The 22,201-nt window shown below is 39.7% G+C and overlaps 1 protein-coding gene across 2 annotated transcripts; it reads right to left on the reverse strand.

Moving 5' to 3' along the window:
- Window positions 1-24: 24 nt before the first annotated feature.
- On the reverse strand, window positions 25-17,801 carry LOC100931259 (tigger transposable element-derived protein 1-like). 2 transcript variants are annotated; one of them, XM_003773952.2, is made up of 5 exons: window positions 17,460-17,799; window positions 13,598-13,745; window positions 9,465-9,592; window positions 4,528-4,653; window positions 1,299-3,584 (listed from the first exon to the last, which is right to left on the reverse strand). In XM_003773952.2, the coding sequence occupies exon 5, from the start codon at window positions 3,418-3,420 to the stop codon at window positions 1,840-1,842; it is 1,581 nt and encodes a 526-aa protein (XP_003774000.2). In that variant the 5' UTR covers window positions 3,421-3,584; window positions 4,528-4,653; window positions 9,465-9,592; window positions 13,598-13,745; window positions 17,460-17,799; the 3' UTR covers window positions 1,299-1,839. The 2 variants fall into 2 exon arrangements, with proteins under 2 accessions (XP_031799614.1, XP_003774000.2); XM_031943754.1 differs by having other exon boundaries at window positions 25-4,653; window positions 17,460-17,801.
- Between the last annotated feature and the right edge of the window lie 4,400 nt (window positions 17,802-22,201).

Below are 22,201 nucleotides of genomic sequence, written 5' to 3' on the forward strand. Positions count from 1 at the left end.
AGAAGGCTAGAATCAACCTGAATCAATCAATGAGTATTTATTAAACACTTACTGTGTGTCCAGCATGGGGTGAGGTGTTGGGAACACAACTCTAAGGAATGAAACAACTCCTGATCTGAAGTATTTTCCTTGTAATAGGGGAGAAAATAGATAAATACAAAACATATACAGTACAAATATAAATTAATAATACAAGTATAAATTACTTATCTTTATAAGAAAAAAAGTGAAGTTCAAGGAGTTTTGAGAGGGAAAGCACTATCAGTTGGGGGAGGGGGAAAAACCTTCATGCATAAGATGAAAAAACTAGAATTTATATAGTACTTTAATATTTTCAAAGCACTTTACAAATATTTTATCCTCACATCCCTATGAAGCAGGTGCTGCTATCATCTCTATTTTACAGATTTTATAGATGAGGATCTGAGGAGGACAGAGATGGAATGATTTATTGTGATAAGCATCTGAGGCTGGATGTGAACTTGGCTCATCGTAACTTCAAGTTCAAACTTCAAGCAAATCTTAAAAAGAAAAAGGGAACCCTATGAAGTAGAGATCGGGAAAGAATCCACTCCAGGCATATAAAACTTCTAAGATCCCTTCCAGTTCTCTCATCATCCTTCATTTGTCTAATAATGGATGTTTTCCTTAGCTTTCTCTTCCTCCAGTTGAATAATCTCAAATCCTCTCTCCTGTCCACATAGAATTTATTTTTCATTTCTTATCATTTTGTTTTTCTCTCTTAAACTTCTCATTTTTTTTTAATTTAAAAAATGTGGCACTCTACATATGTCTGTACACCGACTATATACAATGTTCCGATAAAGTTCTGACCAATGACAAGTATAGTGGAAGGATCAGTTCCTGGCTTTGATACTTCGTGTTCCATGAGTCCATGGAGAGGGGCTCTGAAAGGGCAATGATCCAAGAATATTACCCACTTAATTCGGGGTTGCCTTTTAAGAACTCCAGTCTCTGTGACTTCCAAGGCCCCACAGTAAGTTGGGAGATTCTGGAAAGTGGGTCCAAGATGTAAAAGCAGTTCATGAACCATGGCCATGCTGAGCCTCTGTAGGTTGGTTTGTTTAAGTTGGATAGGTGTGGAAGAGATGTTTTTCCCAGTACAGATAGGATCACTGGATTCATGTTTATTTTACAGCTAACTTCTTAGTCATGTCTGAGAGCCAGAAAGGACCCAAGTACCACTGGAACTGGCAGGAATCATTAGGTCACATGCCCTTCTGTTGAAATCAACCCACGGACAACTTTTTTCAGTAGGGTGTCTTTGATGTGTTCAGCAACTTTACCTCTCCGGACAGAGCCATCCTCATATTCAGAACATTTATGTTTTCTTAGTCTTTTGAAGTCTTGGAGGCTGGAGTTGAGGTTGGGGTTGATCACATGATACTTACAGGATTTCTTCCCAGGGATCTTCTCTGATAGTTGATGAAATCTGACCCATGAATGAAGCTTATCTCTCAGATCAATGAGATCAATGCTGCTATAATGCAATAAGTGTATTCCTAAAGACTACATAATCTTGTGTAATAAGCCATGGGGAAAATGGGGATAGGGCTCCCACACTAAAAACTTCACCAGTGACACATAAAAAGGACAGGAACTTATTTAAAATGTCAGCATGGTTTGGATACATGTCATGTGATTAAGCAATACATAAATAGATAAAGTGGGGTCCACATCCTTGGATCACTGCTGAGCCTTTATCTTAGTTTTTTTTTTTTTAAATAGGGACCCACTGTTCTGCGTCAGAAGAAATGCACTTTCATTGACAAAGATTTGAAGGTCTCACGCAGAAGTGGGCTTTCCGGCGGTTGCAGTTTACTGTGAAGCAGTAGAAGGGGAAGCTGACCGGGAAGTTGTAATACCAGATGTGGATGGATGCGGCTCGATGTCCTCCAGGCGCCTCTTCCGTACCACCTTAAAATAGATATCCAGTTTCTGCTGCTTTGCTAACCTTCTCCTTTCATACAGAAGCTGCCTGTATGGTTCCAGGTTGGTGCGGATGCCGTGCACGACTATCCTGCTCCTTTCAGCGTTGTAGTCATTATCTTCCAGCCACTGCAACTGTTTTTCAATAACGCTTAAAACACCCGATAATTGTGAGGTATCGAGCTGTCGTGGAGTCACCTTCTGGATTTCGTTATCATCCTCATCCTCATCGTCATCATCTTCCTCATCTTCGTCTTCTGCTTCCGCTTGGCCATCGGCAAGCTGTTGTAAGTCTTCCGTGGTTAGATCGTTAGAGTGAAGCTCCAGCAGCTTATCGATGTCTTCGTCTTCGACCTCCTCAAACCCCACCTGTTTCGCCAGCTCCAGGCAACTGGTTTTGATTTGTTTTAATTGCTCCGAAGGTTCAAATTCTTCAAAATCGTGGATCAGGTTAGGGAGCATCTTCTTCCACGCTCGATGCAGACACTCTTTGGTGACATCGTTCCAGGATTCCACAATGATATCGATGGCCATTTTGATGTTGCATCTCTTCCAAAATTCGAGGGCGGTTTCCGCATTCTCACCTCCGGTAGCCGCAATTAGCATCTTCAGGGTTCTCTTCAGGTAGTAGGCCTTAAACAGGGCCATGATCCCCTGACCAAAGGGCTGGATCAGAGGGGTGGTTTCTTGAGGCAAAAAGACGAATTTGACTTTGGGGTTGAGTTCGGCTATCGTCGGAGGGTGGCTCGGCGCGTTGTCGATGATGATGAGAATCTTAAACGCCAGATTCTTTTTCTTGCAATAATACTCTATAACGGGGAAGAATTCAGCAAAAATATCGATGCAGATCTGAGCGGTCATCCATCCTTTCTTGCTATATCTGTAATGGACACCGAGACTGGCCTTCACGATGCCTTTTAAGGCCGGCGGGTTGTCCGAGCGATAAACTACCACCGGTTTGAGCTTCAAGTCTCCACTGGCGTTGGCTCCGAACATCACAGTTAAGCGATCCTTTGAAGCCTTATGTCCAAGGGGGGATTTTCCCCCCCTTGGGATGTGGTAGTTTCCAGGTATGCGTTTATAATAGATAATCGTCTCGTCGAAATTGAAAATCTGATCCAACGTGTAGCCTTCTTCTTTAATTAATTTCTGGACCACCGCTGGGAATTCCCGGGCAGCTTTGTGCTCCGCGCTAGAGCTTTCGCTAGAGAACTGAAGGTTATGGAAATTGTAGCGATGCTTGAAGCCGCTGAACCAGCCACAGCTGGCCCTAAAAGGGGCCACTTCCGCGGGATTGGGTGATTTACGCTTAAGGTCCGCGTAGATGGAGAGCGCTTTCCCTTTGACTGTGAGAAAGGTGGTTTTCGATTTCTTCCCTTCGATCCATATGCTCAGCAGCCTTTCCATCTCGGCTATTTCTTTAGGCCTGATTCTCACCGACTTGGAAGAAATCGTGGTTATCCCCGTCATAGAAGTCTCTTTGATTTTCACAGCGTTGTCCCTGATGGCCCTCAACGTGGACTCCTTTATGCCCGTTGCTCTGGCGATATCACATGTTCTCTCATTTCTTTCAAAACGCTTTATTATTTCAAGCTTCTCCTCAATACTGAAAGTTTTTCTTTTGCATCCATGGCCTGATGGGTTTGAGTCAGGACGCTTAGACTTAGACATGGTTGGGATGTAGAATGAGTGTTTTTATATATATATATATATATATATATAGGGAGAGAAAAGTTCACAAATAAAGAAAAAAAAACACAGCAAAAAACAACCTTATAGGATAACACACAGTGAACTGAAGAAGCTGATAAGATGTGTGTGTTTTGTTCCTCCACGGTTCAGTTCAGCTGGATACAGTTTTCTGCATTTTGCCTTTTTATTTTTTCATGGATCAAATTGAGCATGAGCAAGTTCAAATTAGTATTATGCTCAAATTGCTGCCTAATATTTCAATCGTATTGGTACAAACTCCCATTTTCAAAACAAGAGTTCTAGCAGATCTGACTGTATATATGGTTTTGCTCCAGTGTGGGGGCTTTGACATTTAATGTGTAGTATGATGAGTAAGGCTTTTCCCACACTGGAGGCATTTATAGGATATCTCTCCCATGTGGATTCTCTGGTGGGTAAGGAGGAACTGCTTCACACTGAACCCATCTCCACACTCAGTGGAATTTAGAAAGTAGGATTTCTTGCCCCTTTTGTATGTTTCAACTTTGGAGTTCTCACTAAAGGTTCTCCCACTCTTGGGGCTTTTTATAGGGCTTGGGAGTTTTCCTTCCTCCCTGCCAGGAGATGTTAACTGTACAAATATCTGTCAAGTGAACCCTTTTCTACAATCCACACCCTTGTAGCATTCTCCCCTGAAGGGATTTTGGGATACTTTTTTAGGATTGGAATGCTGACGGAAGATTTCCCATATTCACTAAAGACAGAGGTTTTCTCAAAACTTGATCTAGTTTTAGGGTCACTTACAATGAGGTTCCCCAGATCCCTTATCTTGGGGATGGATTTGTTCTGCCTGTTTCCTAACTGCTGCTTTTTGCCCTGCTGCTTTTCTGAAGTGCACTGACTCACATGGGTCTTTCCATTAATCCAGGAAGTTTCTTCTCCTCTTGGGATCTTCCTGTGCACATCCCTTGAGAGTACTCACACTCCAGACCTTTCAGCTCATAACCATTCTCATTTTTCTCCAGTCTTCAGCTGGAATAAAGAGATGAATAAATTGAGATACGTAAACTCATGAATGCCACCAGATAATTGCTAGTCAGGAGAGATTTAAAAAAAGAGAAATACTACATCCCATCTCCTTTTCAGACATGGTAAAGGACAGAACCTTCCCAGATTGATCAGTATGAGTGCCTGGAAAAATGATCTATTTAGTGTTTGAGGATTTGAGTTTCATTTCAGCTCTACTTTTTACTACTGATATGTAAAGTAATTATGAGAATTTTAAATAATTATAAGAATTTTAAAAGTCAAGTTCTTTTTCTTGCAATAGTACTCTATACCAGGGAAGAATTCAGCAAAAATATCAACGCATATCTGAGTGGTCATCTATCCTTTCTTAATATATCTATAACGAGCCCTTGGGAAAATCCCTTAATTTCATTGAACCTCAATTTCCTCATCTGAAAATGAAGGAAATTAGATTTAATGGTTTATAAACTCCTTTGTAGCTATAAACATATAATCATACGGTCAGAAGAGAGTTTCTTGTTTCCTTAGACTTGCTGGGTCTAGACCTGAAACTCTCAAGGACACTTAAAAGATTTTAAACTAATTTTTAAAAAATCAAGGCTCTCCCAGTGTTTATCTTTACACACTAACATATAACTACGTCTCTCCCTTCCCCAACTCCTTACCCAGTAGAATTCTTTCTTATAACAAATATATATAGTCAAGTAAAACCAAATCAACACAAAGGCCACGTCAGAGAATAACTCCTGTATCACTTAGTACACCCATTCTTTGTTCAAAGATGTGATATATTTCCTCTTCAGTCTTTTACATTCATGACTGATTACTTTTGGAGGGCAGAGTCCTGATTGCTTTCAAAATTGTTTTTCCCAACATCCTTTTTATGATCATCACATACATTATTCTCCTGGTTCAATTTCACTCAGCATCAATCTAAGCATAGCTTTCCAAATTTCTCTGAATCCATCATATCTATCATTTCCTATGGCACACTAAAACCCCATTGTGTTTATCTACCCCATAATTTGCTCGGTCATTCCTCAGTTAGTGGACACCTATTTTGTTTTCCGTTTTCTATTACAACGAACAGTGTTGTGATGAATATTCTTTTTATTTAATTTTTTCCCCTACATAATTAATATTCTTAGACATATCCATTTCTGTCATCAACATCTTTAGGGTACGTAGTTAGCAGCACTATTACTAGACTAAAAAGGGTATAGACAATTTAGTGGCTTTGGGGGTATAGTTGCAGTCATAGTTCCATTTGTGCCTGGAATTCTTTCTCTCTCTTTCTTTGCATCTTCCTTGGACTCCTTAAAATCCTGCCTTTCGCAAGACATTTTTCTTAATCATCCCTTAATTCTGGTTTTTCTCTCTGTGATTATCTGTAACTTATCCTGCATATATCCTCCATTATATTATGGGTTCCTTGAGGGAAAGAACATTTTTTTTTGCCTTTTTGTTTTGTTTTTGGATCCCCAGTATTTAGCACAGGGCCTGACATACAATACAAGCTTAATTAATTTTTATTGTCTTCTCTTGACAGTAATTTAGTCTCTCTAATAATGGCTATTTTTCTTCTTTTATCAATTTTGACAATCTGATGAGTATGAGCTGTTGCTTTGATGTTTATTTCTCTTAGTAATTTTTAATAGTTGTTGATAACTTGAATTTTCTCCTTGAAAGTTACCTGTTCATAGCCTTTGACCATATTATCTATCGAGAGATGGCTTTTATTCTTTTATATCCTAAGCCCTTTTTCTGGTCTCTATCCAAGGATGAATTATCCCTATTGCTTACCTCAAACAGACATTCAACTTTGGGTGGTCTATGACATAAATGCTTCAACACTGAATTCTTTCTTACTTTCACGTTTGTATTCTGCTGTTTGTGTGTTGTACCCATAGCAAATGTATATTTCTTAATTAATAAACCTACTGGGGGGCAGAGACTGTCAGTTGTGCTGTCTATCTATCTATGGAGCTATCCCTAATGTTTGTATGTATCATCTTTATCACATCTTTTTTTTTCTTTTAACATCATAGGCATTTAGGGGATTGATGCTAGAACTGATGATTATTAGAGTCAGAAATCATATGAAAGACCAATAACATATAATCAGAGATCTAGATCTAGAAAGGACATAGAAGACCATTAACATATAATCAGATATCTAGACCTGAAAAGAGCATGAAAGACCAATAACATATGATTAGAAATCTAGAACTGAAAAGGGTGTGAAAATGATAATGTATAATCAAAGATCTAGACCTAGAAAGGGCATGGAAGACTGATTACATATAATCAGAAATCTAGAACTGGAAAGGGTGTGAAAATGATAACGTATAATCGAAGATCTAGATTTAGAAAGGGCATGGAAGACTGATTACATATAATCAGAGATCTAGATCTGGAAAGAATGGGAAAGATCACTAACATTTCATCAAAGATCTAGATCTGGAAAGGCTATGAAAGACATATAATCAGAGACCTAGATCTGGACGTCATCTAGTTCAAACTCTTCATTTTATAGATGAGGAAATCAAAGTCACACAACTATGACCTCTTATGATTCTCTAGAGCACACAACTAATTTCTTATTGATTATATAGAAATGTACATTTGGATCCTATTGTGAGTCCTTGAGAAGAGGGATTGTCTTTTGCCTCTTCCACAGTGTCTGGTATATAGTAGTTGCTTAATAAAAATCCTCAAGGACAGCAATTCTAACAAAGGAGACAACATGCACATACAAGATTATATATATATATATATGTATATATATGTATATACATATATAATCAATGAAGGCAATCTGAAAAGAGAAAGTATAAGCATCTGGGAGGACCTGGAAAGGCTTCCTGCACAAGGTAAGCTATGTCAAGTCTTGAAGGAATCCAGGGAAACTGAGAGGTAGAGATGATAAGGGAAAGTGTTCCAAGTTTAAGGGATACTAGTGCAAAGACTTGGAGATTGAATGTCATATTTGAGGAACTCCCAGTAGATGAATGTAACTAAATCATAAAATGTATGGAGAGGAGTAATATATAGAAAAATTGGAAAGATAGGAATGAGTCAACTAATGAAGAGTTTTAAGTGTCAAAGATATATGTTTATATTTGATTCTAGAGATGATATGGAACCACTGCCGCTCATTCATTAGGGAGATGATGTAATTATATTTATGTTTAGAAAAATCACCTTGACAAATGAAAATTGAGTGGATGCCCAATTGAGTGACTGAATAAATTATAATATATGACAGTAATAGAAAATTATTCTTTTCTAAGAAATGAGCAGGCTGATTTCCAAAAATCCTAGAAAGAATTACATGAACTGATGTTGAGTGAAGTAAGCAGAGCCAAGCAAACATTGTATACAGCCACAACAAGATTATGTGATGATCATCATCAAACTATAATGGACTTGGATCTTCTCATCAATGTGATAATTCAAGGCAATTCCAGTAAACTTGGGATGAAAAATGCCAATCACATCCAGAGAGAGAACTGTGCAGACGGAATGTGGACTAAAGCACAATATTTTCATGTGTTTGTTTATTTTTTTCTTTGTTCTGATTTGTCTTGCACAACATGACAAATATGGAAATACGTTTAAAAGGACTGCACATATTTAACTTGTTATCAGATTGCTTGCTGTCTTGGAGAGAGAGAGGAGGTAAGCGAAGGAGGGAGAAAAATAGAGAACACAAGTATTACAAAATTGAAGGTTGAAAACTATCTTTATATGTATTTGGAAAAATAAAACATTGGAGGAAAAGAGAAAAATCGCTTTCACAGCTGAATAGAGGATAGATTATAGTGGGAAGGACATAGTAGGGAGATCAGGAGATCAGGAGACAACTGCAGTAGCCTGGTTGAGGAGTGATGAGGTTCTGAATTAGCTATGTGAAGGGACAGAAGAGGATGTGTAGGTGAAAGATGTTGTGAAGGTAGAAAGGATAAGTTTGGCAATGTATGTGGGGTAAAACTGAGGAATCATGTTAAAGGTATGAACCTCAATAAATAGGAAGATAGTGACACTCGATATTCATGAGAATTTAGAAACAGGGAAAGTTTGAAGGAAAGGGAATGAGTTCTATTTTGCACATGTTTAGTTCGAGATGATTATAGGATGTCTGAGGCAACTGGAGCTGTATGACAGTAGTTCAGCAGAAAGACTAGGGCTAGATGTATAGGCTAAGATCATCCGCATAGAAAGGATAATTACACCCATGGGAGCTAACAAGATCATGTATCTAAATAATATAGAGTAAAAATAAATAAATAAATAAATAAATAATATAGAGTAAAAAGAGAAGGGAGACTACAAGATCTTGGGTGATGTCCATGCTCAGTGGAAATGAGATTAATGGAGGAGCTTTAAATAATGCTTACAAAGCAGAGAATATACACACAAATGTGTGTGTGTGTGTGTGTGTGTGTGGAGAGAGACAGAGACAGAGACAGAGATAGAGACAAAGAAATAGTCATTACACCTTCCTAATTGCCCACCTCATAAAGTTTTCATTTCTCAGCATCCTTTCTAAAATGTGTAACTGAGAATTGAATACTGTAGAATAGAATACCCTCCTGCTTCCTCCTAATCCTATGGTAGATCCAAATTATGCATCCTCTTTATATGAGAAAAAAAAAACCACCTCATTTTGCCTGAATTTAATGGGAAAGTTTGTGAATGGGAGGCTCTTTGTAATAGTTGGTCTAGGCCACTTAGAATCTGAGATAATAGTGTTTGACAACAGGTGGATGCGAGACTCAGAAGGGAATACTTGGGGATTTACTAGGACTCACCTGGTCTCCCAAGTTCTGTTCCAGCTGGGGAGTCCCTTGGGAGCTTTTGTTCTTTTGGCACCTTCCCAATTCCATGTTTTTTCACCTTTCTCCATCTGAGTGATGAAGTCTGATTTGGGGAGAGATATCTACAAATGGAAGGAATAAACTATTAGAAATAATAGTTGGAAAGCAATATGGAATTATGTAAATAAAGTGGCTAAAATGTCGATAGTCTTTGGCCCAGGGATTCATTGCTAGGTATATATTCCAAGGAGATCAATGTCAAAAACAAAGGTTCTGTATAAACCAAAATAGTTTTAGCAACGCTTTTTTTGTGGTAGCAAAGTATTGAGAACAAAATAGATGCTCATGGATTATGGAATGGCTAAACGAATTGTGATTCATGAATATCATGGAATATCATGGAATAAGAAATGATGAATGTGAGGAATACAGGAAATCATAGAAAGACTACCGTGAAATGATGTAAAATGATCAAAGGAAAACGATATACACAATGACTACAGTAATGGAAATGTAAAGAACCACAATAAAAAAAAATTTTAATGAATACTGGAAAATTAATTTGAATTTTTATATTTAAGTGAATATTTAAAAGTTATTTGAGTTTGTTATGGCAATGAATATTCCTTTGAAATTTTAAATGGCAATGAACATTGAAAAATATCATTTGAATTTTTAATTGAAGATCAAATTTTGGTTGAAAATTAATGTTAGGACATTATAAGGAACAATCTTGACCCCCAAAGAAGAGATATGAGAAGAGATCTTCTCCTAATTAGTTTTATAGAAAGAAGATGGTCCAGATATAGAATTTTGCCTGTGATGTGTTTGTATCAGTATTTGGTGATTTTGCTGAATTTTCTCTTTTTTTCTTTCTAAATAAAAAAAAAAATCTTTGTTTAGAAGGGTGGTTCTTTGCTATCACAAGAATAAACTGTCTTTGTCAGATATATCTTCCTAGATCTTAAGGTTCTTAATCTTTTTTATGTGTCATGGATCCCTTTGGCAATAAACCAAGATCTAAGAACCTTCAGGCAGTCATCCAGTAAACATTTATTATGCAACTGCAATGTGCCAAGTACCTTGATAAATGCTGAGGATGCAAAAAAAAAGCAAAAGTCACTCTCTGCCCTCAAAGGGTTTAATCTAACAGAGATACAACAAGCAAACAAATGTATACAAATGCACTATTTATAGAATAAAGAGGAAATAATTAATGGAGAGAAGGCACTGGAATTAAAAGGAGTTGGGAAAGATTTCTTGTAGAAGGTGAGATTTTAGCTGGATCTTGATGGAAGGCGGGGAAAGCAGGAGGGGGAGAGGAGAAGCATTCCAGGCAAGGGGGACAACAGCCAGAGAAAAATGCCTGGGGCCCAGAGTTGGAATGTCTTGTTCTTGAAATAGCGAGGAGGCCAGGGTCATTTGATCAAAGAGAATTGTTGAGGCATATAATGTGTAAGAAGCCTGGAAAGATGGTGGGTGGGGGGCAGGAGTGAGGTTTGGGGTTTTGTATGATGGAGAAACGATTTTCTATGTGATCCTGGAGGTGACAGGAAACCACAGGAGTTTATTGAGGAACTAACATAGTCATATCTGTGCTTTCAGAAAATCACTTTTGGAGAATGGCTTAGAGTGGGAAGAAACTGGAGACAAGTTAAAATATGTAAATTAGGACATGTGATATTATAAACAAAATCAATTATATTGAAATACAGTTATTAAAATATTTTCCAGGAAACAAATTCATCGATGTGTGATGATCAGTTATGAAAGACTTGGTTCTTCCAGCTACACCCAGCAAAAGAACTCTGGGAGATGACTATGAACCACTACATAGAATTCCCAATCCCTCTATTTTTGTCTGCCTGCATTTTTGCTTTCCTTCACAGGCTAATTGTACCCTATTTCAGAGTCTGATTCTTTTTGTACAGCAAAATCACTGTTTGGACATGTATACTTATTTTGTATTTAATTTATATTTTAACATTTTTAACATGTATTGGTCAACCTGCCATCTGGGGGAGGGGGGGAGGGAAGGAGGGGAAAAATTGGAACAAAAGGTTTGGCAATTGTCAATGCTGTAAAATTACCCATGCATATAACTTGTAAATAAAAAGCTATAAAAAAAAAAAAAGAGTAAAGGGTAAAATTTGAAAAAAAAAAAAAAAAAGAAAAAAAGAAAGACTTGGTTCTTCTCAGTGGTTTAATGATCCAAAGCAATCTCAATACTTTGGATAGAAAATGTCATCTGCATCCAGAAAAAGATCTATGGAGATTGAATGTAAATCAACATGCCATGTTCACTTCTTTTTTTCTGGTTTTTTCCTCTCTTCAATGATTTTTCCTTTTTCCTCCACTTTTTCTCTCCCAACATGATTCAAAAATTTGTATTAAAAATTAAAAAAAAGAAAACAAGTTCATTGTTCTGAGAGTTAAAATTTTTACCCTAGAGACTGGTTATTTTTTTCCAAGGAGCTATTCCTTTAATTCTAATAATTGTAATCAGGTAGACAATGAGTCTCTTAGTTTCTTTCCCAAGCATTATTTAATCAATCAAAAAAGATCTATTAAACACCTATCAATACTATAGGCCAGGCATATTGCCGGGTGCTTGGGGATACAAGAACAAAAACCAAAATAATCCCCATTTACAATAAGCTTTTATATTTAAGAAGAATGTGAGAGAACATACTGGATGAAACCATTGGATTTGACTTTTTCTAGAGAAATATATACTAACTTTGTGAGAAGAAAAATGTGAATATCAATTAAATGCTAATTACCTACATTTACGACTCAAGTATGAGATGAAAGAAAATTTAAAGAAATTAAATATGAAATCATAGATACTTTCTCTTTAATCACAACTTTAATTCTTTTTTAATTCTTTAATTTTTAAAATTCTTTTTTTAATTCTTTTAATTTTTTTTAAATTTATTTAATTTTTTTTAATTCTTTAATCTTTTTTCTTCTTTACTTAATTTATCCTACTCCTGGGTTTGCTTTCCAAAGCTAAGCAGTAAGCTTAGCTAAGCTAGCTAAAGTTAGCTGCCTTTGAAATCAACCAAAATCATTTCTCATGATCACATGCTTGGTCAGATAAATAAGCTTCTCCTTGAAGTTCTAGCCATGGTTCCAGGCTCTGAACACATTCTGGCAACATTTCATTTCAAAATCTGCCTCTTCAGCTTGTTCTGTTCCAGCCTTCAAAACTTTAAGGATCAAGATTTTTTTTTTTCCTTATTGTCCCCCCAACCCAAAGGCATCTGTCTTCTGTTGTTATTTCTAATTATCTCATAAAAGTCAGCTATCTATTCCTTTACTAGACTTCTAAATTGGTTCTTTAACTTTGATCTTTCTTCTTTACAGCCGGGGCAGAAATTATGGGGAGGGGGACATAAAGGGAGGCATGGGACAGCGGGGGGACCATCTATGCTAGGTCTCATTCTCTCTGGTCTGTTACAGTTTCTTATAGTGGGCATGGTAACGAGTGACCACAGACAAAGTTAAAACACACATCCACACACAATTTTACAGTTGTTAAATTACTCATTAACTCATTTTTACAGCTGCTATAATTTTATAAGTTATTTGGCACTCTCTGCTTAAAGGGTTTCCTAGGATCCCTCCCCTCCTCCCAACTCCACAATTTTTTCTTCCTTAATGCTTTCAGACATCTGGAGCAGAACAGGACAGCTTCTTATACACAATTTTACAGCAGTTTTTTTCATTGACTAATTTTTTTTTTCTGAGACAATTGGGGTTAAGTGATTTGCCTAGGGTCACACAGCTAGGAAGTGTTAAGTGTCTGAGACCAGATTTGAACTCAGGGCTGGTGCTCTATCCACCGCGCCACCTAGCTGCCCCTTTTATAGACTATTTCAGAAATTTCCTTTTTAGGGGAAAAGAAAGGTTCATCTATAGGAAATTATCTGATGGAGAAGAAGGTACAGACCTAGTGGAGACCAGCCTCATCCCTGGGCTCTCTTTGGTTTTTGAGTGTGTTCTTGGGGAAGAAGATGTAGATTGGACTGGGGAAAGGGATACCAAAGTTCTTATCTGCCCCCCAAATTATGTTAGCCGGTAGGTAAAATGAAGTTCCATTACTGAGGAAGACACCACCTCACCCAAACACAGAAGGATTTACTAATGCTCCTGCATAACATCCCTGTGGAAGTCTCTTTAAATTGTGATCTGCTGTGGCCATTCCTCCTCCGAGAGGTGCACGGTTACATCCTCCGATTTTAGCATCGTCAGGGAAAGTGGGCCCAGTATCTAGGGAAGGATAGAGAAAAAAGACAGGAGTAAATGAATCAAAGTCAAGGAGAGAGTAAGGGGGCATAGGGAGGTCAGGAAAGAAGAGAGAACAAAGGTCGAGATGAGAAAGAAGAAAGGAATGGTCTATAAGGAGACAATGTGGAGAAGGGGATGTGAATGGCAACATTTTGTATGTAGAGCAAAATAATTCCCATTTTACAGATGGGAAGACTGAGGCATAGAAAACTTAAAATGACTTCCTCGAGGTCATGCTAATTAGTGAAAGTTGTACCCAGGTATCCTAATCCAGAACTGTAAAAGCCCAGTGCTTTTGAGAGAGAAACCATGTGGTTTTGTAAAGAGAGCGTTCCATGAATCATCGGGCAATTCGTTTTTGTTCAGCCATGTCTAGCTCTTCATGACTTCATCTGGAGTTTTCTTGGCAAAGAAATGGCTTGCCATTTCCTTCTCCGGCTCATTTTACAGATAAGGAAACTGAGGCAAATAGGGTGGAAGTGACCTGCTCAGGGTCACACAATTATTAAGTATCTGAGGTCAAATTTGAACTCGGCTCTTCCTGACTCCAGACCCAGTGCTTTATCCATTGCAGTACCGCCTAATGGCCCTGTCAGACAATTTGGGTTGAAATCCTAGTTCTGATGCTTGTGAGCTCTACAGCCCAGAGTAAATCACTTCTTTTTAAGCCTCAAGTTTTCTAATTATAAAATGAGGGGGTTGAACCTTCAACGATTGCTGAGTTTCCTTCCAGTTCTGGTCGTCAATGTATTATAAAGTCCTTTCCACTCTGGACAGTCTATTTCTATGTTTTAAGGATTCAGTTTTTAAACTTTTTATTTTATTTTTTGGGTGTCAGATTATTTTAGCCTAGTTAATTTAGCCTAATAATTTTAGCCTAGTTAATTTAGCATAGTTAATGTCTATGGGCTTCCTTTAACAATCATACTTTTAAGACAACACTAGATTTCAGTTAAAATCAAGATGTAGATATTTTTCCCTAATCATGTATATAGACTCTAGAACAACTCTTCAGAATATCTATAGATCCCCGTTCTAATGTCTCTTCCAACTCTTATTCTATGCCCTAAAGTTTTTTTCTAGCACTAACATTTCATTTTGTAAAGTTCCGCTTGACTTTGATATTCTATGGTCCCTCCCCAACACTGACATTTCTAAGATTCTGGGTTCTAGGTTCTAAAGTCCTAGTTTCTGTGTTCTAAGGTCTCTCTTCCAGCTCTTACATTCTGGGTTCTGCGTTCTAAAGTTCCTCCTCCCAGCTCTGACATTGTTTTTTTTTTTGTTTGTTTGTTTTGTTTTGTTTTTTAATCTCTGCCATTCTGGATCCTCTGTTCTAAGGTCCCTCCCCAGCTCTGCCATTCTGGATCCTCTGTTCTAAGATCCATGCCCAGCTCTGCTTTTCTGGATCCTCTGTTCTAAAGCCCCTCCTCAGCTCTGCCTTTCTGGATCCTTTGTTCTAAGATCCATGCCCAGCCCTGACTTTCTGGATCCTCTGTTCTAAAGTCCCTCCCTAGCTCTGCCATTCTGGATCCTCTGTTCTAAGATCCCTCTTCAGTTCTATCATTCTGGATCCTTTGTTCTAAGGCTCCTCCTCAGCTCTGCTATTCTGGATCCTTTGTTCTAAGATCCATGCCCAGCCCTGACTTTCTGGATCCTCTGTTCTAAGGTCCCTCCCCAGCTCTGCCATTCTGGATCCTCTGTTCTAAGATTTCTTCCCAGCTCTGCTTTTCTGGATCCTCTGTTCTAAGATTTCTTCCCAGCTCTGCTTTTTCTGGATCCTCTGTTCTAAAGCCCCTCCTCAGCTCTGCCTTTCTGGATCTTTTGTTCTAAGGTCCCTCCCCAGCTCTGCCATTCTGGATCCTCTGTTCTAAGATTTCTTCCCAGCTCTGCTTTTCTGGATCCTCTGTTCTAAAGCCCCTCCTCAGCTCTGCCTTTCTGGATCCTTTGTTCTAAGGTCCCTCCCCAGCTCTGCCATTCTGGATCCTCTGTTCTAAGATCCCTCCCCAGCTCTGACTTTCTGGATCCTCTGTTCTAAGCCCTCCCCAGCTCTGCTATTCTGGATCCTTTGTTCTAAGATCCATGCCCAGCCCTGACTTTCTGGATCCTCTGTTCTAAGTCCCTCCCTAGCTCTGCCATTCTGGATCCTCTGTTCTAAGATTTCTTCTCAGCTCTGCTATTCTGGATCCTCTGTTCTAAGGCTCCTCCCCAGCTCTGCTTTTCTGGATCCTCTGTTCTAAGGTCCCTCCTCAGCCCTGACTTTCTGGATCCTCTGTTCTAAGGTCCCTCCCCAGCTCTGCCATTCTGGATCCTCTGTTCTAAGATTTCTTCCCAGCTCTGCTTTTCTGGATCCTCTGTTCTAAAGCCCCTCCTCAGCTCTGCCTTTCTGGATCCTCTGTTCTAAGGTCCCTCCCCAGCTCTGCCATTCTGGATCCTCTCTTCTAAGATCCCTCCCCAGTTCTGTCATTCTGGATCCTTTGTTCTAAGGCCCCTTCCCAGCTCTGCTATTCTGGATCCTCTGTTCTAAGATCCATCCCCAGCCCTGACTTTCGGGATCCTCTGTTCTAAGATCCATCCCCAGCCCTGACTTTCTGGATCCTCTAAGTTCCCTCCCCAGTTCTGCTTTTCTGGATCCTTTGTTCTAAGGCTCCTCCTTAGCTCTGCTATTCTGGATCCTTTGTTCTAAGGCTCCTCGTTAGCTCTGCTATTCTGGATCCTTTGTTCTAAGGCTCCTCCTTAGCTCTGCTATTCTGGATCCTCTGTTCTAAAGCCCCTCCCCAGCTCTGCCTTTCTGGATCCTCTGTTCTAAGGTCCCTCCTCAGCCCTGACTTTCTGGATCCTCTGTTCTAAGGTCCCTCCCTAGTTCTGCCTTTCTGGATCCTCTGTTCTAAGGTCCCTCCCCAGCTCTGCTTTTCTGGATCCTCTATTCTAAAGCCCCTCCTCAGCTCTGCCTTTCTGGATCCTCTGTTCTAAGGTCCCTCCCCAGCTCTGCCATTCTGGATCCTCTGTTCTAAGATCCCTCCCCAGTTCGGTCATTCTGGATCCTTTGTTCTAAGGCCCCTTCCCAGCTCTGTTATTCTGGATCCTCTGTTCTAAGATCCATCCCCAGCCCTGACTTTCTGGATCCTCTAAGTTCCCTCCCCAGCTCTGCTTTTCTGGATCTTTTGTTCTAAGGCCCCTTCCCAGCTCTGCCTTTCTGGCTCCTCTGTTCTAAGATCCCTCCCCAGCTCTGCTATTCTGGATCCTTTGTTCTAAGGCTCCTCCTTAGCTCTGCTATTCTGGATCCTTTGTTCTAAGGCTCCTCCTTAGCTCTGCTATTCTGGATCCTCTGTTCTAAGCTCCCTCCCCAGCTCTGCTATTTTGATCCAGGCTGCTTTCCTGTGGCTTTATTAAGTGGATCTATTCCTGCATGCTTTGGTACAAGGAGCAAGGCTGGGGGTCTGGGAGTCCAGAGCCCAGGGTTCCACGAATGAGCTGTGTGAGCGGAGCCAAATCCCTGAACAATGAGAGGCTTAGAGGGGACGGGCAGTCAGGGCCCCTCGGAAAAAGGATGGGAAGGGCCCGCCCACCGCTGCCTTCTGGTCCTCCTGCACAAGGACTCGCCTCCGGCCCGCTCTCCACCCCCTCGGCCCCAGCTGCCTCGGGGGCTTCTGGGCCGGCCCTAATCTCCCTCTGCCCAGCTCAGGAGCCATTGCTTACCGCAAGGGGGTAGCGGGGGAGGAGGCAGAAGGAAGGGAGTCCTCTAAGTCTGGGCCCCCGGGAGCAGATAAAGGGGATGCCAAAATCAGCCCCTGAGCAAGAGCCTCCGATGCTGTTATCGGCAGCGGGAGCTGGAAACAGGAAATGCTCTTCTGCATCCGGTCGCCTGGGTGGCCTCTCTGGGATGTGGGGAGCAGGAGAGGGATGGGATGTGGAGAAATTAACTCTGCAGCTCCCAGCATCGAGGCGGGGGTCTGCACATCCTCCCGGCGAGCCCTCCCACGAGGCTGCTCTTTCCTGGGAGAAGGGAGGGAGGATGAGCAGGAGAGAGGCGGGATCTGGTGCTGGGGGACCCGGTTCTTAAGCGCTTGAGCAAATGATCTCCCCCTTCCCTAGCATAAGCACCTTCTCCTGTGACAAAATGATCAGCCCAGTTTCTCTGGCTCCCCCTTTTGTACCACTGAGCAATGATAGCTCCATTGATTCCCCAGTTACTGTTCTTTCTTTCTCCATTGAAGGGAAGCAGGTGCATTTATTTTCTCATCTTTTCTTTATGAGAAAATTTTTCTTTAAGTATTTATTAACTGTATGTGCCAGATAGACTTGCTGACTGACTGACTAAGTATTGGGGGCACAGAATAAAAAAAAAACTGTCCCCTATCATATGAACAGACAATTTTCAGGTGAAGAAATTAAAACCATTTCTAGGTATATGAAAAAATGCTCTTAATCACTATTGATCAGAGAAATGCAAATTAAGACAACTCTGACCTCTCAGATCGGCTAAGACAGGAAAAGATAATGACGAATGTCCCAGGAAAACTGGGACACTAATACATTGCTGGTGGAGTTGTGAACCATGCAACCAAGCTGAAACTGTGCCCAAAGGGATATCAAACTATGCATACCCCAAAGTGGATCAAAAGTCAGCAGTGTCTCTACTGGGTCTGAATCCCAAAGAGATCATAAAAGAGGGGAAAGGACCCACATGGGCAAAAATGTTTGTAGCAGCCCTTTTTGTAGTGGTAAGAAACTGGAACCCGAGTGGATGCCCATCAGTTGGGGAATGGGTGAATAAATTATGGTATATGAATATTATGGAATATTACTGTTCAGTAAGAAATGACCAGCAGGAGGATTTCAGAGAGACCTGGAGAGACTTATACGAACTGATGCTAAGTGAAGTGAATAGAACCAAGAGAACATTGTACATGGCAACAATAAGATTATATGATGATCAGCTCTGATGGACGTGGCTCTTCAACAATGAGATGATTCAGGCCAATTCCAATAGACTTGTGATGGAGAGAGCCATCTGCATCCAGGAAGAGGATTGTGGGAAATGAATATGTATCATAACATAGTATTTCACCTTTTTTGTTGTTTGCTTGCTTTTTTTTCTTTCTCATTTTTCCCCTTATCTGATCCGATTTTTTTTGTGTAGCATGATCATTGTGGAAATATGTATAGAAGCATTGCACATGTTTAACATATATTGGATTACTTGCCATCTAGGGGAGGGAGTGGGGGGGGGAAGGGAGGGAGAAAAAAATCTGGAACACAAGGTTTTGTAAGGGTAAAACTAGAAAACTATCTTGGCATATATTTTGAAAATAAAAAAAGTTTTAGATAAAAAAAAATCTCTTGAAAAAACAAAACAAAACAAAAAAATCTGTCCCTATCCCCTAAGAGATCACACTATATTGAAGTGATGAAGGGGGAGGTGCAGAACAGTTCTTAAGAGAAGAAATTAAACTTATCATTAATCATATAAAAAAGAGCTCTGAATCACCAATAAAGCAGACAAGTGTAGATGAAAACATCTCTGAAGTTCTTCCTTGGTGAAGTTGACAAAAGAGATAAATGAGAGAGAGACAGAAAGACAGAGAGATAGAGAAAGAGAGAGAGAGAGAGAGAGAGAGAGAGAGAAAAGAGAGAGACGGAGAGAGAGAAAAGAGAGAGAGAGAGAGGAGAGACAGAGACAGACAGAGAGATAGAGAGAAACAGAGAGATAGAGAAAGAGAGAGAGACAGAGAGACAGAGAGAGAGAGAGACAGAGAGAAGGGAGGGAGGGCGAAGAGAAACAGATATATAGATATAGATATAGATATAGATAGAGAGAGACAGAGACAGAGAGACACACACACAGAGACAGAGAGAGATTCATTATTGTCCTTTGTTCTCGAAGAGGACCAAAATGACATCACCACGATAGAGCTGAGTTACAGTGTGTCCTTCTGTGGCCGATCAGACCAATACGAGCTCAGAATGCTCCGCCACAGGTCAGACAGAAATAGTCCCCATGAACATTTGGGGGTGTGTGTGAGCATATATACATACATTTGCATATGTAACAGCTCAATTATGGTGGTAAAGGCTAGAAATTGATAGGGTGTTTATCAACAGGGCAATGAATGAACAAGTTACATTGCATGTATTATTGTGCCATAAGAAATGATGAAGGGGATAATCTCTGAGAAACCTGGGAAGACTTATGTAAGCCAATTTATCCGACAACAGCAAGAGCAGAAGATTTCAGAACTCTGAGTTACAATGATTTCCAGAGCACTGAAGCACACTAATCACCGAGACAGAAAGGGAAAGGACTCGTGTGCAGAAGAAGACGGACGTACCTTTGAGGTATGGCCAGTGTGGGGATTTGTTTTATCTGACTGCATATTTGTTGCTAGTTTTCTTTTTCAATTGGAGGACAGAGAGAAAAGAAATGCTTTTTAATTTGGAAAAAAAAAAAAACACCCAGTCAGAACTTTTTTTTTTTCTTTTCTTTTTTTGCTGAGGCAACTGGGGTTAAGTGACTTGCCCAGGATCACACAGCTAGGAAGTGTTAGGTGTCTGAGAGCAGATTTGAACTCAGGTCCTCCTGACTTCAGGGCTGGTGCTCTATCCACTGCACCACCTAGCAGCTCCAGAACTTATTTTTTTAAAACAAAAAAAAAATGTTGGATTTAAAGCAAGTTGAAGCCTTGCTCTTCTTACTCAATGTGCAAATGATCTTAAGTTCCAAGAACACAGGAAAATGGGCTCAAGTCATTTTTCTCTGGTTTCTCATTATCCCAAGGTATAAGGACATTGGACTAGACTACTAGATTGGTTCCTTCCATTTCTAATTATGAGTTAGGGAGCATACTATTTAATATTCCTATTTTACAGATGAGAAAACTAAGACTCGGAGAGCTACGTGGGCTTTTTGCCCACAGTCACACAGTTAAGTGTCAGAAGTGGGTTTTATGAAAGTTTCATTTTCACCTTTTATGCTATGATGGATCTTTTTTCAAAACACTTTTGCCTGGAATAACTCAGTGTAGTGCTGTGGGAAGAGCACAGGTTCTGGGAGAGAAACCTACTTCCCATCTCTCTTGGGAGAGTAACTCAACTCTCTTAGTTTGGGATTTCTCACTGGAAGAGATGGCATGCTTTCCTATCCTGCATTATTAGCAAGGGTTTCCAGTTTGGGAGACATGGAATAACTGATAACTATTTTGGGATGAGGATATAGACTGGACCTGGAATTTCACTAGTCTGGAAAACTCAGTAATAAGGAAATTCCCTCCACAATTGCAAATCAACTTAGGATTTTAGGAAGTATCCTGCAGCACTGGAAAGTTAAGGGACTTATTCATCCGGGGTTACATGGATAATATTTTTCAGAAGAAGGACTTGAACCCCATATTCCCTGCTTCGGAGGCCAGCTCCTTATCCACATACTACTCTGCCCTTCAAGAACTATGATATACCATTAAAATATTTCAAAAGTAGTAGTTAATGGGAAAAGTTTGTGGATTGGATAAACTGATAAACACCTAACTTGATGATACAAAATGTTACCTATCAAATAAAGACCACTTTAATTTCTATTTTATTTCTTATATATATGTTCATGACAAACAATAGAATTTATTTATTTTTCATGTTGAATAGGAAGTTTTTGCTGAAATCCAAAGAAGACAGGGACTAAAATTGTTAAAAACCCTTGGAAAAGAATTCTGAATGTGGAGTCCAGTTTGGGATGATGGGACCTCAGAAGTAATATGATCTAACCTCCTCCTATCACAGATGAGAAAACGGCCTCACACAGCTGAAGTGATTTGTACAAAGTCACATAAGCACAAAGTACACAGAGAGAGTTTGAAGGCAGATTCTTTGACACTGACAGCTGAGCCACAATAGGTTTGGGTTTGAATCTTGCTTCTCTATCTTGTAACCCTGAGTTAGTTACTTTATATATCTTAGCCTCAGTGTCCACATCTGCAAAATGATATAATAATAGCTCCTGTATCACAGAGTTATGGGAAGATCCAGGGAGATGATCTGAGATATTTTGCAATCCTCTAGATGCCCCAATGGGTCTAAAACATCACAGCATAATATCCACCCTACTTAACTCTAAGGTCCATTGGGAGAATAGTGCTTTGGGAAGAGATGAAGAAATGGAAGTTATTAAAACCTCATTATCACAAGGCCCCCATGAGGTGTTAGAACTTATTGTCAATATTTTGCAGTCTTGGAGAGCTTAAATGATTTGCACATGGCTACCAAGTAGCAGAACCAGAATGATTGTATTTATTTTTTTTGGTACAATTTTTTTTATTATAGCTTTTTATTTGCAAGTTATACGCATGGGTAATTTTTCAGCTTTGACAATTGCCAAACAATTCCCCCCTTCCCCCCACTCCCTCCTCCGGATGGCAGGTTGACCAATACATGTTAAATATGTTAAAGTA

The sequence above is a fragment of the Sarcophilus harrisii genome, chromosome 6, assembly GCF_902635505.1.
Source record: "Sarcophilus harrisii chromosome 6, mSarHar1.11, whole genome shotgun sequence".
NCBI lineage: Eukaryota > Metazoa > Chordata > Mammalia > Dasyuromorphia > Dasyuridae > Sarcophilus > Sarcophilus harrisii.